Source organism: Cetorhinus maximus, chromosome 7 (assembly GCF_964194155.1).
Source record: "Cetorhinus maximus chromosome 7, sCetMax3.hap1.1, whole genome shotgun sequence".
Taxonomy (NCBI): domain Eukaryota; kingdom Metazoa; phylum Chordata; class Chondrichthyes; order Lamniformes; family Cetorhinidae; genus Cetorhinus; species Cetorhinus maximus.
In genome coordinates this window covers 1,466,488-1,483,555 of record NC_135885.1, presented here as the reverse complement: position 1 = coordinate 1,483,555, position 17,068 = coordinate 1,466,488, and the positions used below count along the sequence as shown (strand labels likewise).

The window sequence follows — 17,068 nt, the reverse complement described above, 5'->3', positions numbered from 1 at the left end:
GCTCCTGGTCACCTGTCCTAATAATTATGTGGATTGGTGTCAGATTTTTATCAATGCTTCTATGCAGCATATTGAAGTGTTTTACTATGTTTTACCCTGCCTTACGATCCATATCTGCACAGTTAGTAATGAGCAGAGTCCAAAGCTGTTTTTCTCCCCCACCCCCAACCCCCATTCTCACCATCCAGACCCAGCTTAAGAACATTTAAGGCCAATTCTAGTGCACTGGAAATCAGTGAAGAGCAGGAATGAAACTTGGAGATTTGTAACCTCTCTTTGCCTCAGTATTACACTGGTACACTGGGTGTACATTTATCTACTAAGCCTTTGAAGTTGAATATTTTCTCACCTCCACATAATTGTAGAACGTAATTCATCATGTACCATTAATTAAAATAAGGGCTCCCATTGTGATGTTTCAGTGGCAGACTAGAAGACAACATACAGGCATATCTTGCCATCTGCAATTTGAAGAGGTTTGAATGATGTTCAAACATAGCTGAAGTGCTGATTGTGCCAAGTTAACTCACTCCCTAACAGCACTATGGGTGTACTTACACCATGTGGACTACAGCGGTTCAAGAAGGTGGCTCACCACCGCCTTCTCAAGGGCAATTAGGGATGGGGAATAAATGTTAGCCTGCGATGCCCACATCCCATGAAATCAAAAAGAAGTTAATGAGGATATGATTGTCGTACCATCAGGCTGAGATTAAACTGTTTCAGAGTCGTAATATTTTGAAGGGGTACATTTGATTTTACTCTTAATTTTCAAACTGTTTTAATACACCTCTTGATCTCCTCCTGACTCTGCAATCAGCAGCTTGATTGGAGCAGTTTTACAGTGTCTGCTGTTTTCACCTTGCAGCTGGCACTCTACGTCCTGTCATTTCTGGAGCCACGGGACCTGCTGCGGGCAGCACAGACTTGTCGCTACTGGCGGATCTTGGCTGAGGATAACCTGCTTTGGAGAGAGAAATGCAGGGAAGAGGGTGAGTGTAGAAGTGCTGGCATGTTCACATCTTAATTGCCAGGTACCTCCAAGTGCCAACAGTGATAACCAAAATCCAATTCTTGGAATAACACTGAGCATTCTTGGCAGCCTGTAGTTTCCGATCAAACAGCGGCTGCCAGTTGATTCATAGTTTGCAACGCTGTGCTGAGGCAGAATTTAGGGGACTGCAGGTTACTTGGTGACATTAAGCCAATAGTTAATTGAATATTTGATTTTTCTTCCCACTCTGATAGTTTTCTTCTACACACACACATGTGCACTTGCCTTAGAGTTTGCCGGTTAGCAGTCAGGAGGGAGAATCCAGGCCCATTTTCCAGACTGTTCCTGAGGTCAACTGTAGCCTGCCTATGGCCGTCATACTGAGAACACCAACCTCAGCACAAATCATAGGGGTCGCACTACAAATCATGATGGTATTGTCACTGGACTAGTAATCCAGAGACCCAGGGTAAGGTTTACATCCCACCACAGCAGATGGTGGAATTTTGAATTGAGTAAATATCTGGAATTAAAAAAGACAAATGATGACCTTTAAACTATTGTCAGTTGTTGAAAAAAACCCACCTGGTTCACTAATGGAGATCTGGCATCTTTACCTGGTGTGGAGTTACGTGTCTGGTCTGGCCTACATGTAACTCCAGACCAACAGCAATGTAGTTGATTCTTAAATGCCCTCTGGAATGGTCTAGCAAGCCACTCAGTTGTATCAAATTGCTAAAGATAAGTCAATAAGAAATAAAACTGGACGGACCACCCAGCATCGACCTACGCACCAGAAACAACAATGGCAAAATCAGCCCTGTTAACCCTGCAAAGTGCCCCTTACTAACATCTGGGGACTTGTGTCAAAACTGGGAGAGCTATCTCACAGACGAGTCAAGCAACAGCCATAGTCATCCTCATGGAATCATACCTTACAGATAATGTCCCAGACACCACCATCACCATGATAAAAGCAAAATACTGCGGATGCAGGAAATCTGAATCAAAAACAAAATGCTGGAAAAACTCAGCAGGTCTAACAGCATCTGTGGAGAGAGACAGAGTTAACGTTTCGAGTCTGTATAACTCTTCGTTCTGAAAAGAGTCATACAGACTCGAAACATTAACTCAGTTTTTCTACTGCTGAGTTTTTCCAGTGTTTTCTGTTTTTGTACCACCATCACCATCCCTGGATATGTCCTGTCCCACTGGCAGGACAGACCCAGCAGAGGTGGCGGCACACTGGTATAAAGTCAGGAGAGAGTTGCCCAACATCAACTCCAGATTCCATGAAGCCTCATGGCAAAACATGGGCAAGGAAACCTCCTGCTAATTACCACATACCCTCTCAGCTGATGAATCAGTACACCTCCATGTCTAACACCACTTGGAGGGAGCACTGAGGGTGGCAAGGGTGTAGAATGTACTCTGGGTGGTGGACTTCAATGTCCATCACCAAGAGTGACTCGGTAGTACCACTACTGTGCAAGCTGGCCGAGTCCTAAAGGACACAGCTGCTAGACTGGGTCTGCGGCAGATGGTGAGGGAACCAACAAGACGGAAAAACATACTTGACCTCATCCTCACCAACCTGCCTGCAGCAGATGCATCTGTCCATGACAGTATTGGCAGGAGTGACCACTGCATAGTACTTGTGGAGATGAAGCCCCATCTTCACATTGGGGATACCCTCCATGTCGTGTGGCACTACCGCCTGTGCTAAATGGGATAGAGTTCAAAGAGAAATAGCAACTTGACTGGGCAACCATGAGGTGCTGTGGGCCATCAACAGCAGCAGAATTGTACTCGACCACAACCTGTAACCTCATGGCCTAGCATATCCCCCACTCTACCATTACCACCAAGCCAGGGGATCACCCTGGTTCAGTGAAGAGTGCAGGAGTGCATGCCAGGAGCAGCACCAGGCATACCTAAACATGAGGTGTCAAGCCCATGAGGTGTGAAGCTACAACACAGGAATATTTGCGTGCCAAACAGCATAAGCAAATAGTGATAGACAGGACTAAGCGATATCACAAGCAATGGATCATATTAAGCTCTGCTGTCCTGCCACTTCCAGTTATGAATGGTGCTGGACAATTAAACAACACGCTGGAAGAAGAGGTGCCCCATAAATATCCCCATCCTCAATGATGGGGGAGCCCAGCACATCAGTGCAAAAGAGCAGGCTGAAGATTTTTTGCACCAATCTTCAGCCAGAAGTGCCGAGTGGATGATCCATCTTGGCCTCCTCCGGAGGTCCCCAGCATCACAAATGCCAGTCTTCAGCCAATTCAACTCACTCCATGTGATATCAGAAACAGCTGAAGGCACTGGATAATACAAAGGCTATGCGCCCTGACAATTTTCTGCTAATAGTACTGAAGACTTGTGCTCCAGAACTGATTGCGTACCTAGCCAAGCTGTTCCAGTACAGCTACAGCACTGGCATCTACCTGACGATGTGGAAAATTGCCCAGGTTTGTCCTGTACACAAAAAGTAGGACAAATCCAACATGGCCAATTACCCCCTCCATCAGTCTACTCTCAATCATCAGTAAAGTGCTGGAAGGGATTATCAACAGTACTATCAGGCGGCATTTGCTGAGCAACAACCTGCGCACTGATTCTGCAGGGGCAACTCAGCTCCTGAGCTCATTACAGCCTTGGTTCAAACATGGACAAAAGAGCTGAACTCCAGAGATGAGGTGAGAGCCACTGCCCTTGACATCAAGACAACATTTGACCGAGTGTGGCATCAAGGAGCCCTAGCAAAACTGGAGTCAGTGGGATTGAGGAAAACTCTCCATTGTTTGGAGTGATGCCTAGCACATGAGAAGATTGTTGTGGTTGTTGGAGGTCAATCATCTCAGTTCTAGGGCATCACTGCAGGAGTTCCTCAGGGTAGTGTCCTGGGCCCAACCATCTTCAGCTGCTTCATTGATGACCTTCCTTCCATATTTGGAAGTGAATGGTAAAATAGGGCAAAGTCAGCATGGTTTCATCAAGGGGAGGTCATGCCTGACAAATCTGTTAGAATTCTTTGAGGAGGTAACGAGTACGCTAGACAAAGGAGAGCCAATGGATGTTATCTACTTGGACTTCCAGAAGGCCTTTGACAAGGTGCCGCACAGGAGGCTGCTCAGTAAGATAAGAGCCCATGGTGTTAGAGGCAAGGTACTAGCATGGATAGAAGATTAGCTGTCTGGCAGGAGGCAGAGAGTGGGGATAAGGGTGTCCTTCTCAGGATGGCGGCCTAGTGGAGTTCCGCAGGGGTCAGTGTTGGGACCACAACTTTTCACTTTATATATTAATGATCTAGATGAAGGAACTGAGGACATCCTGACTAAGTTTGCAGATGATACAAAGATAGGTGGAGGGACAGGTAGTATTGAGGAGGCGGGGAGGCTGCAGAAGGATTTGGACAGGATATGAGAATGGGCAAAGAAGTGGCAGATGGAATACAACGTGGGGAAGTGAGAGGTCATGCACTTTGGTAGGAAGAATAGAGGCATAGACTATTTTCTCAATGGGGAGAGAATTCAGAAATCTGGAGTGCAAAGGGACTTGGGAGTCCTAGTCCAGGATTCTCTTAAGGTTAACTTGCAGGTTGAGTCGGTAGTTAGGAAGGCAAATGCAATGTTGGCATTTATTTCAAGAGGACTAAAATATAAAAGCAGGGATGTGCTGCTGAGGCTTTATAAGGCTCTGGTCAGACCACATTTAGAATATTGTGAGCAATTCTGGGCCCCGTATCTCAGGAAGGATGTTCTGGCCTGGAGAGGGTCCAGATCCAGAGGAGGTTCACGAGAACGATCCCAGGAATGAAAGGCTTAACATATGAGGAACGTTTGAGGACTCTGGGTCTATACTCGATGGAGTTTAGAAGGATGAGGGGGGGATCTGATTGAAACTTACAGAATATGAAAGGCCTGGATAGAGTGGATGTGGGAAAGGTGTTTCCATTAGTAGGAGAGACTAGGACCCGAGGGCACAGCCTCAGAGTAAAGAGAAGACTCTTTAGAACAGATGAGGAGAATCTTCTTTAGCCAGAGTGGTGAATCTATGGAATTCACAGGTCATTGAGTGTATTTAAGACTGAGATAGATAGGTTCTTGATTGATATGGGGATCAAAGGTTACGGGGAGAAGGCGGGAGAATGGGGTTGAGAAACTTATCAGCCATGATTGAATGGCGGAGCAGACTCGATGGGCTGAATGGCCTAATTTCTGCTCCTATGTCTTATGGTCTTCCTCCATAAGGTCAGAAGTGGAGATGTTCGCTGATGATTGCACAATGCTCAGCACCATTCATGACTACTCAGCTACTGAAGCAATCCATATTCAAATGCAGCAAGACCTGGGCAGTATCCAGGCTTGGGCTGACAAGTGGCAAGTAGTATTCACACCATGCAATTGCCAGACAATGACCATCTCCCACAAGAGAGAATTTAATCATTGCCTCGCCCTTTGACATTCAACAGCATTACTATCACTGAATTCCCCCACTATCAACATCCTGAGGGGTTACTATTGACCAGAAACTGAATTGGACTAGCCACATAGCTCGATTGGCACCCCATCCACAAACATTTACTCCCTCCACCACCAACGCACAGTAGCTGCAGTGTGTGCCATCTGCAAGATGCGCTGCAGGAATTCACCAAGGCTCCTTCGACAGCACCTTCCAAACCCATGATCACTACCATCTAGGAAGGACAAGGGCAACAGATAGATGTGAACACCACCACCTGGAAGTTCCCTTCCAAGCCACACACCACCTTGACTTGGAAATATATCACCACTGGGTCAAAATCTTGGAACTCCCTTCCTAACAGCACTGTGGGTGTACCTACACCACATGGACTGCAGCGGTTCAAGAAGGCAGTTCACCACCACCTTCTCAAGGCCAACTAGTGATGGGCAATAAATGCTGTCCAGTCAGCAAAGCCCACATCCCATGAATGCCTGATTAAAAAGAAAACACAAATCAAAGATCTCCAGGCCCTTTTGTGGTGTGTGCCATTGAAAGAGCTTGCTTTATTTTTAATATTATACCTTGAGGTGGGCTGCAGAATTGCCATTCTCTCTTGTGATATAAAGCCCATTCTCTGGGTTTAGTATCTTTCAACATGTCTACATCAGAATGTTTACTGAGGTAGAAAATGGCCTGTTTCTTCGTTTCCTAAGTTAGACCCAAATAACTTCAAGTGTATTTGACTCATGCAGCACCATCAATGCTTGATAGCTTGAACCTGATGGAGCTGATTCAATGTTTCTAATTAGTTTTCAGTGAAGATTTAACATGCTGTCACTTGCTGTGTCTCTGTACGATATCTGGCATTTTCCTGGAATAAGCAGCTACATTTGAAACAGTGGCAAATGATCTCTTACTTACTAAAAGCATTTAATGCCATGCATCATTATAGCAACTTCAATGAAGCATAACCTCCCAAGGTGATTCAGAATGGCCATCAGACCCTAGAAAGGGAGTGGAAGGTCAATTGAGATTTCTCCTGTTGGCTTGCAGAGATGTTAGAAAGATCAACCATTGAGGCAATATGGATTGACCTAAGGAATCAAAAAGGGGCAGCCAGACTACTGGGGAGTGTAGTATAGACACCCAAACAGAGGGAGATAGAAGAGCAAATATGTAGACATATCTGTGAGAAGTTCAAAAACAGTAGGGCAGTAATAGTAAAGGATTTTAACTATCCCAATGTTAACTGGGATCGTTTTAGTGTGAAAGGAATGGAGAGAACAGAATTCTTGAGGTGCATTCAGGAAAGGGTTTTTGGCCAGTTTGTGGTAAGTCCAACAAGCGAGTGCATAGTCTGGGCAAAGCTTCAGGAAATGAAGTTGGGCAGGTGGAATGAGTGACATTGGGAGAGGTTTCGGTGGCAGTGATAATTCAGTTATTTTTAACGTAGTTATGGAAAAGGACAAAGATAATTAAGTTCTAAACTGGAGCAAGGCCAATTTTACTAGGCAAAAGTGGACTGGAAACAGCTACTTGAAGGTAAATCAGTGTCAGAGCAGTGGGAGGCATTCAAAAGGGAGATTCAAGGGGTTCAGAGTAAACATATTCCTGCAAAGAAAAAGGTTGGGATGGTCAAACCTAGAGCCCCCTGGATCTCAAGGATCATACAGGATAAGATAAGGCAGAAAAGGAAAGCTTATGTCATACACGAGAATTTGAGACGACAGAAAGCCGAGAGGAGTAGAGAAAGTGAAGGGGTGAAATCAAAAAGGAAATTAGGAAAGCAAAGCGAGAGCATGAAAGAATATTGGCAAGTAAAATCAAGGAGAACCCAAAGATGTTTTATAATACATTAAGAATAAGAGGATAACTTAAGGAAAGAGTAGGGTCCGTAAAAGTAAGGTCCAAAAAGAACCTGCGTGGAGGTGGAGGATGTGAGTATGATTCTTAATGAATACTTTGTGTCTGTCTTCACAAAAGAACGGGATGATGCAGACGTTGTTACAAGAAAGGCCACTGATCGAAAGATGGCTGATACTGTAAAGGGACCTTTCTGGAAAATTCCTTTGTGGATTATACTGTCGGACCTGTCCTGAGAGGCTGCATGGAACTTCACACCTAGAGAGGTGTCAAGGCCCACTTCAAACAGAGACACTTGAAAAGAAGGCATATAAAATGCAAACGGCTGGACTTTCAAATCACTGTTTCTATGAAGACTATGGAAACTGCACCCCCAGCCAGCTACGTGCCATCAGGCATCCAAAAAACATCTCTGTTGATTTATATCTCAGAATGTGTCAAAAAATTTCTGAGATGGAAGCAAACTGGACTTCCGGGAATATAGAGAAATTAGTTTAAAACTGGCTCTGAAATCCAGTGTTGAGCAGAGCAGAAGCACAACAACAAAGAAGCAAGGAGGACACCCTTCTGTGCGTGCCCCTCTGTACGTGCCCTACTGTCAATCTGCTCTGCATGGGCAGTCTCCAGTTTTCCTTTGGCCAGTTCATCTGTTTGGCTATCTTCTTAAATGAAATAAAGAATACTTCAACATCTATTTCCTTAAATTTTGGAAGAGCTTGTACAAATTTAAACATGTCTCCACTGAGTTCTGACCTGGAAATAAGTCCTACCTCACCTACTGGTGTCTCTTTTTTAACTGCCAACATTTTAAGCTGGAATTCTCTCCTTTCTTTCTGTCCTTTCCTGTTCAAGTTTGTTTCTCCATTTCTAACCTCGCCATTTCTAACTCACTTTTAAATGCTCTCTCTCTTTCCTTTTCCTCTGCCCTTTCTGCCTGTTCCCTTTGGAATGCCCTTTCCCCTTTTTTCTCTAGTTCCAATGCTTTTTTGCAACTGAATATGAGCCCATTCCAATGAACCACACCTTGGAGAACTCTGTCTCTTGGGTATTCCTTCTAGTTTCAAATGCTGTGCCATCTCTTCGATTTACCTCTGCCTTCCTAGCTTTGGCAGCCAATCCTACTCTTAATTTGCTTGCCAATTTGATTAACCTGGCTTTTGGGATCCCTTGTAAAATCGCCAGGGGCATCTCTTCCACTTGCAGGAAAGCTTTAGCAGTTTCCAGTGCCATCTTATTTTTGACAGTACAAACCTGGTGTTTCCTTTTAGCTTTTATTACATACTAAATCTGCACCCAAATCGTTGTTGTCTTTTGTTCCAAAATATCCTGGATGAGGCCCCCAAACTTTGTTATGACTCAACGGGGGTAGAGCGCTGTAATAACAAGCCCCACTGTTCCCCGAGCTGCAATAAATGTGAAAAAGTTTGATCAAACCACCAGATTGCCCCAATTATACCTAACTGTTTAATCTAGGTTAACTGAATACAAGCACCAGGTTTGTAAACTTAGTAAGTAAATAACTGTTTATTGAACAAACTGTCATTAACCAGTGGCAAAAGAAAGAAACATGAACTGCCAATTTCTAATACAATAACTCAAACTCTATCGCCTTCTTAAATCCCTATGCGCACACACATACAAGACACACAAAAACATGGATTTTAAGGGTGGGATAAAACAGTTCAATAGCACCAATTCCAGAGTACAGGATTCGATGGGTTGATTTTGATCGATGTCTTCCAAATTCCTTTCAGTTCTTGTTGATGACACGAGGTGGTCTTCCAGCACTTTCAGTATTTAGTTCACTGGTTGAGCACTTGCCTTTCAATGGTTCTAACAGTGATTTTCCCCATTGCCTCTTGGCGGGGGTTTTCAGAGAGAGCAGGTTATAGTGATAGGAGGAAAAAAAAGCAGCTAGCTATTACTGTGGAATTACTGGAATCTTCCATATACAGGAGAAAGAGGTTTTAGGCCTTGTTCCTTTCAGGCAAGAGTTATTCTGCTCTACTCTCTCACAAAACCTGGTCAAGAGCCAATTAAAATGCTGTTGCCAGGCAGCTCCCTTGGTCCAGGACTCCTTTCCGACACCATCCTGCCTTTCATGGCACACTCTGTTCCAGGACTGCAACATTGTATATATCTCATCCTGTTCCAGTGGACATGTCCTTCAAACTGCAGCCTTTGTAATTCCAATCCACAGTCCAACAGAAAATAAAAAGACATGTTCTATAGAACAGTCCAACAGAAATAAAAAGATATGTTCCTTACACTACTTTGAACTCAACCTTCTTATGATTGCAATTAGATAAATTGGAGAAGTTCATTTGATGTAGAAAACTATCCTGGACACATACAAGAAATTTCCTACCTTTCTTGTGTGGCAGCCTGCTTAACCCAATCTATATGAATGTTAAAACTCACCTTTTTAAACGACTGTGCTTTTGCTACATGCTTGTCTGATCTCTGCATTTATACAACCTACGACTTCTCCACAGTTACCAGAGGATCTGTATACAACTCCCAATGGTCTGAAAGCCCTTTCTATTTCTTAATTCTATCCATTATGTCTCCACTACCTCTTAGCTCTCATTATATCCTCTTCATTGAAATTATTTCATCTTTAGCCACTTAGGTTGCCCCCCCTTGTCTGCCTGAAAATGTTTGTATGTGGACTGTGATAACTGACCCTTGGAGTTTTCTTTTCACCTTGGCAGTGATATAGCTCCACTCAGTGTCTATCTTCAGCAGTGCAGCTAATCCAACTCCAAACAGAGCCCGAGGTCAAGGCCATGGTTCTGCCACAAAACTACTAATGTGTTAATATGGTATTGCTGCTTTCCCCACTCCCTTCATTTTGTTCCCTCTCTTTCTTCCACCTCATGTAGCACATCCAAATGCCCATTCTTCATGTCCCAGCATAAACAGCATGTTTTAGCTGAGATGCGACACTGCTAGATCTCCAGTGGGCCATACTTGCAACAGCTCCCAATCATAAATCTCCCAGCACTATACGACAAAGATCTTATTTAGCTGAGTGGAGGCCGTTGAGAACCTGGAGCGTGAAGTCAAGGCCAGATAATATCAGAGTGCCATCTCATTTCCAGCTGTTCAGATAGATGCCTGCTGCAATTATGCTGGAAATCTTGGAGATGTTCTGCTCCAGGTGTGAACAAACCATCTGATGGAAGAGGGACATGATAATCCAACCCAGTTATGCCTGATACCTACGCGTGTGTGCACACACACGCACATGCGTCCAACAGATGCCATGGGATTGGAAATAGGTATCTGGCTAATCTCCTCCCTACTCTGGGAGTGAAGAAGTTAAATGCTGCTGCATGTTTGGGATCAAATAATTCAGCACAAAGCAGACATGGAAGCCCCGTCAGGTTTATGTACCAGGACAAAGCAACCATTTGATTGACACTGCATCCAGCACCTTAAGCATTCGTTCCCTCCATTATTGGAGCACAGTGGCAGCAGTGTGTACCATCTACAATGTGCGTTTGATCATAGTTTTTGTGATCATAGAATGGTCACAGCACAGGAGGAGGCTATTTGGCCTGTCATGTCTTTGCTGGCTCTCTGAAGGAGCCATTCATTGAGTGCCATTCCCCTGCCTTCTCCCCGTGGCCCTGCACATTCTTCCTCTTCAGATATTAATCCAATTCCCTTTTGAAAGCCTTGATCGAATCTGCCACCACCCCACACTCAGGCAGTGCATTCCAGATTCAATCCACTTGCTGTGTAAAAAAGATTTTCCTCATGTTGCTGTTGCTTTTATGATAATGACTAGATTCTGGGCTTTTAGGTGTTAGTTGAGGGATAAAAATTGGCCTCCCATGCTCCTCTTTGAATAATGCAATTCCACCAGAATGCAAACAATGCACCAGTTTAATATCTCATCTGAAAGATGGTGCTTCTGACAGTGCAGCTCTGCCTCAGTACCAAGCAGCCTAGACTGTTTCAGCCTCTGCACTGGGGCTTAAACCCACAGTCGTCTTTCTCGGCTGAAAGTATTACCACTGAGCCATGGCTGATATCTAGGAGGCACTCAGCTTTCATACAGCTCTATCCCAGCAAAACCTCAATCCATTTGGGAGAATAGTGGTGAGAGGAGAAACTTAGAAGCAAGGGGAATTTGCAGACCTCTATGTCCATTGTTAAGCTCTGTGCTGATTTGTACGACAGTTAACTGAACTGTATGCCAACACTTAACCTAAAATGGTTCAGGCTAGGTGAAGAAAGGATTACTTGATGACATTAATGGTCTGGAATCTGTGTGTTCAAACAGAAAATTGTTTCTCCCTCATGTCTTAATTATGTTTAGGTATGATATGGGATGCAACCTGTCACTCTCTAATTGATAATAAGTACAGGCCAAGTCCAGCAAAGGGAATTCGACTCCATTGAAACACCGCCCTGTTGTGCCAAACATTCCACTTGCTATATCCACTGCATTTTGAGCTCCATGTTGTTTTGGATTCTGTTCCTGTAAAGCAGCAGGTTGTTCCTGTAAAGCAGCAGATTGTTCTAAATGCTTATCACTTTGAATTGAAGCACCTCTTCAAAATAATAATTACTTGCCACTTATTGTTAACTTTGTGCTTCTACTAACCTGACGAATTTGGTATAATATTAATTTACCACCTCTATGCACAAGTATTCCACCTGCTTTCTTTAGCTACTAGCTCTCCAGATTGTACAGCTCTGGTTTCTCTCTTCCTTCCATGTATTTTATCCCCTTTCATTTTGGAATTATCCTGAATGTCATTCTCTCACTGGTGTTTGTCTCCCTATTTTTCTGCATAACCACTAAAACTTGCTTGCTTTGTGTCCCAGCACTCAACTCTTAATGAGGAAAGCTATTAAACAGATTACCATTACTTTTATCCTTTTGAAGTCTCCCTTTGCTGTCAGTCTTGAGTGGCTGTCTGAATCCCTTCCTCTGGCTCTATTGCACATGTACTTCAATCAGAAATATGACTGGTTTGCATATGTTTTGCAGACCCAAGTCATTTATGAGAGTAGATCAAGTGGCCCAGGCATTGTTCCCTGCAGGGCTGCAGTCAGCACCTGATGAATACCTCATTTCCTTTTTTAATATGCCTTCTATTCAGGAACTTGTAGTTTTCTGCTTTAATTCTCATGAGTTTTAGTTTGTGGAAAACTCTAAATGTCCAAATAAAATGTACCTATGGGAAGTTCTACTTATCCCACTTTATTTATCCCCAACCAAGTCACCTGTAGGATGGAAATTTGCCCCAAAATTATATTCTCCACTAAAAAAAAGCATTATCAATATTAATTTTATTTAAATTAATTATGATCACCTCTGAAGTTTTGCTAAATCCTTGTTTGGCTTCCTGGTGACTTTGGGAGGACAGGAAGTGCACTTCACTTTACAGTCACACTTCCTCACAGCAGCTGATACCGGTAACTAATCTCTGCTAACATTAAATCTTTCCTGATGGGAGCACATTAGTTCTCCTTGTGGTGTATGGCCTCTTCAGAACACGCTTGATTATGCTGTGTGCAAAAATAAAAATCTAAAACAAAAGGCATGAGATGATGGTGGTCCTTTCCACAGAGATTAAAAACAACAAACTGCGGATGCTGGAAATCCAAAACAAAAACAGAAACAGAAATACCTGGAAAAACTCAGCAGGTCTGGCAGCATCGGCGGAGGAGACTACAGTTGACGTTTCGAGTCCTCATGACCTTCAACAGAACTAAGTAAAAATAGGAAAGGGGTGAAATATAAGCTAAGTAAAAATAGGAAACCCCGCCCCCCCCCCCTTAAATCAGCTTATATTTCACCCCTTTCGTATTTTTACTTAGTTCTGTTGAAGGGTCATGAGGACTCGAAACGTCAACTGTGCTCTCCTCCGCTGATGCTGCCAGACCTGCTGAGTTTTTCCAGGTGTTTCTGTTTTTGTTGTGGTCCTTTCCACTCTCACTTTCTCAGCATATTTCCCCTTTCATAGTAGAGGCAGCTGAATGTGTGTTAATGATTTCTTCACCCACCACCCGCCCCATCCCTCAAACACTGTTCCAGTCTCTGCTTTTCTGGCCTTTGTTGCCTATTGAAAGATAGAGGCTTCAAGGGGAGCTAATTAGAGTTTTTGAGATTAGGAAAAAATTGAGATGTGTGTGAATTGTTTCTTGTGGTGAATTGGGTCAAAATCCTGGAACTCCCTCCCTAACAGCACTGTGGGTCTACCTACACAGCCTGGACCACAGCGGTTCCAGAAGGCAGCTCACCACCACCACCTTCTCGAGGGCAATTAGGGATGGGCAACAAATGCTGGCCTAGCCAGTGACACCCACATCCCATGAATGAAGAAAAATAAATGCAAATATTCAGGCATACCTGTTAAAAATGCGAGTGAGAGTAAGAACTGACTTTGGGACGTTCAACAGAGTGAGTTATGAAATGAAACGGACTGGGTGAGAAGTGTAAGTGGGGTTGGGGGAGATGGAGAGATGGTCGGGAGGGTGCATGCAGGGAGATGGTGAGATTGGGGGAGATGGGGAGAAGGTGGGATGGAGCATACAGGGAGAGGTGGGGTTGGGGTATGCCAGGGGTGGAAGGTGGAGTTGTAGGATATGACGGTCAGTTATTCTTTCGGGGAAAACCTTACCGGGCCTAATGGTTTTTCCTTCTGTCGTTATCTAGTCGGGTGTGAGGAGGTAGGAAAGGATGTGTGGTTGTAAGTGTGAAGCAAGTGCCTGTATTGGCAGGGGAGAAAGAGATGTTCGAGCTGGGCTTCTGTTGTTTACTTCCCATTGGCTCATTACAGGACAGAATTGTGGGGGATGCAGACTGAGGAAGGAGTCTTCAACCTGAGTCAGTAGGCAGAAGATGCACAGAGTTCGACGAACATGAATGTAGAGAGAATTTGAGAGGCAACCTCAAAGGATTTTTCCATTGAATTTACCTTTGGTCTATTTCTACCTCATCCAGTGATCGAGGAGCCCCTGTACCTTCGGCGGCGCAGGATGCTCAGTACTGGTTTCATGTACAGTCCGTGGAAATCTGCCTTCATGCGGCAGCACAAGATCGACACAAACTGGCGCTCTGGAGAGATCAAACCTGCAAAGGTAAGACCGGAGTAGCTGATATAGCAGTTCGGTGTACCCAGAGGATTCACAGGATCCTGGCCCAATAGAAATATGGATGATATAACACACAAACTTATTCATGGCCTTTTAGACTAGATTATTTTACTGATGCTCCCAATTTGTAAAGACTTCGGAGGTGCCCAAATCTCAGTTTGTAATCTCAACTATCTCCCTAGAACAGCAAGTTGCTACCTGAGGCATTGTGTCAAAGGACAGAGGGTGAGGAATACAAACTTGACACTGAGACATGCCTTCATGTGTTGAGGTTCTAAATCATTCAAGGGTGAAACTTCAGAAGCATTAGAACATCATAGGGCCAGGACTGGATTATACAGCCCCTTGGGCTGCTCTGCCTATCAATTAAATCATGCCTGATCTTTGATCCCAACTGCACTTTCTCACCCAAGCCCCATATTCCTTCTTGATTCAATGGTCCAAAAATATATTGATCTCTTATGACCGATACAGTTGGCAAAGCGGAGTTATTTAAAAATCCCAGAGGGAAACTTTAAACAACTGTCATAACCTATATTTTAAGTGTTAATGTTTAAGATGCGACTCTAAATTCAGGAATCAGACCACCAGTTCTCGAGGCTTTACATTAAACTAAATGAAACATTTTATTAATTTACATAGGTTACAATATATATACGCATTGCCTCAAATTACTACTATCATAACTTTTAACAAATTCCCAAACTAATCTCCATTAAGGTAACAGCAACCCGTAGACTTAACCAGACACCAGGCAAAGCATTTTCACCTTACAGATTCAAAATGAGGTTCTTTTCACTTTGGTTCCTGTGGAGACAGTTGGCTTCCAGCTGCCTTTTGATCTCACGTTGTCTCTGCTCTGCACACCCGAAAATTGCTGAAGTTATACCTACCACCACTGAATGCAAATTCTCATTGTATCACCAGGCTCTTTGAACTCCACCTTTTAACAATAAAACCCCTTTCATTGTACCAATTTTATTAGTAATATAAACATGTGGCTTGGTAGCTGCTAGAAAGGTGTCAGTTTTCACCCAACTTGATTGCTGTATTCAAAAAATGCAAATGCACGCTATCTTTCTTACATATCGAAACTAGTACACACCAAAGCACCCAGACTAGCTGGCTTTAATCCAATGAAGACGCACCCTCAGACTAAACCGCTATTTTAAAAGAAAAATATTTTCCAATAATATTATATGCATTAATAGCTTCACGACATCTCAGTCTTGAATATACCAGTGACTGAGTATCAAACGGTCTCTGGAACAAAGACTTCCAAAGATTCACAGTCCTCCGAGTGAAGAAATCTCTCTTCATGTCAGTTCTAAATGGCTGTCATCTTCGTGGGATCACCTGTCAATCTTCACTGAACTGGGTCAAAACCCTGGAACTCCCTCCCTAACAGCACTGTGGGTGTACCTACACCACATGGACTGCAGCTCACCATCATCTTCGTGAGGGCAGTTAGGGATGGATAATAAATGCTGGCCTAACCAGCAACACCCACACCCTGTGAACAAATAAATTTTAAAAATTTTTCTAAACTCGAGAGTATAGGCCCATTCTATTCAATCCATCGGAAGAAAACCCTAAATAGTGTAGTTAGGTTTTGTTTTGGATGGGGATGCACAGATTATTTTTATTTGTTTTTAACAAGTGAGTAATGCTGCATTTAGCACCCTTCCTGAGCTTCCCCAAGGTTAGTGTTGGTGAGACCCCTCCCTTTGAGTCACTGCAGTCTTTGAGTGATTGAAGCAACTGTTGAAAATACTTCCCAAGTATTGTTCTGATGAAGAGTCATTCGGACGCGAAACGTTAACAGTATTCCTCTCCGCAGATGCTGTCAGACCTGCTGAGTTTTTCCAGGTATTTTTGTTTTTGTTTTGGATTTCCAGCATCTGCAGTTTTTTGCTTTTATCTTGAGTTAGAGATGTGTGTAACTGAAGTTGCATGTGCATTGGAGTAAGTAGGACTGGAAGGATGTTATTATGCTAGCTGTATGTTTATGACGAGCTTTCATGATTATTTTTCTGGCAATAGTTCACAAATTACCAGTTTTATTGAATTGATTCACATCTTGCTCCCAGTGGGGAAACTTTGAACCTCTGGTGTGCTAGTCTCAGTACCATAACCATGGAATCAAAAACCGTCAATATCAAGGATTGATGGAAGATGACTGTCTTAGAACAAAAGGTAATCTGTACACATTTATCCTCTTCCTCTGAGAACGCTTTGGTGTGTCTTACTAACATCAGTTCCTGCACTCCTTCACAGCAATTCATTGTAAAAAGAGCTTTCAGACATTGTGAGAACATGGCTCCAAATAAATGCAAGTTTGTCTTTATTTCATCCTATGTTCACTGAACAGTGTGATACTGTACCATAAACACACGATAGGTTAATACACAGTTAATACATGAAGTGACAAAGCTGTGTGTTTATCTGGACACATCCTGCCTTCACAGTTTGGAGGCATTTCCACACCTTCTGGAAGCTGGGGATACTGGCCCAGATCTGCCTGCCTACCACGAGTCTGCCTGAGATCAAAAATCACATGAACTGGTGCTTTGCAGCTGGGTTGGAGGAGAACACTCGGGGTTCCCGCTCTTG

General features: G+C 43.5%; 1 protein-coding gene across 3 annotated transcripts in view; it reads left to right on the top strand.

The window, feature by feature from the left end:
* The window catches only part of LOC144682517 (F-box/WD repeat-containing protein 7-like), a 221,543-nt gene that overhangs the window by 187,393 nt on the left and 17,082 nt on the right, over positions 1-17,068 (top strand). For all 3 annotated transcript variants that reach the window (XM_078544906.1, XM_078544907.1, XM_078544908.1), the window contains 2 exons: positions 869-992; positions 14,304-14,440. In XM_078544906.1, coding sequence (XP_078401032.1) covers positions 869-992; positions 14,304-14,440 — 261 coding nt within the window. The remainder of the gene's footprint in view (positions 1-868; positions 993-14,303; positions 14,441-17,068) is intronic.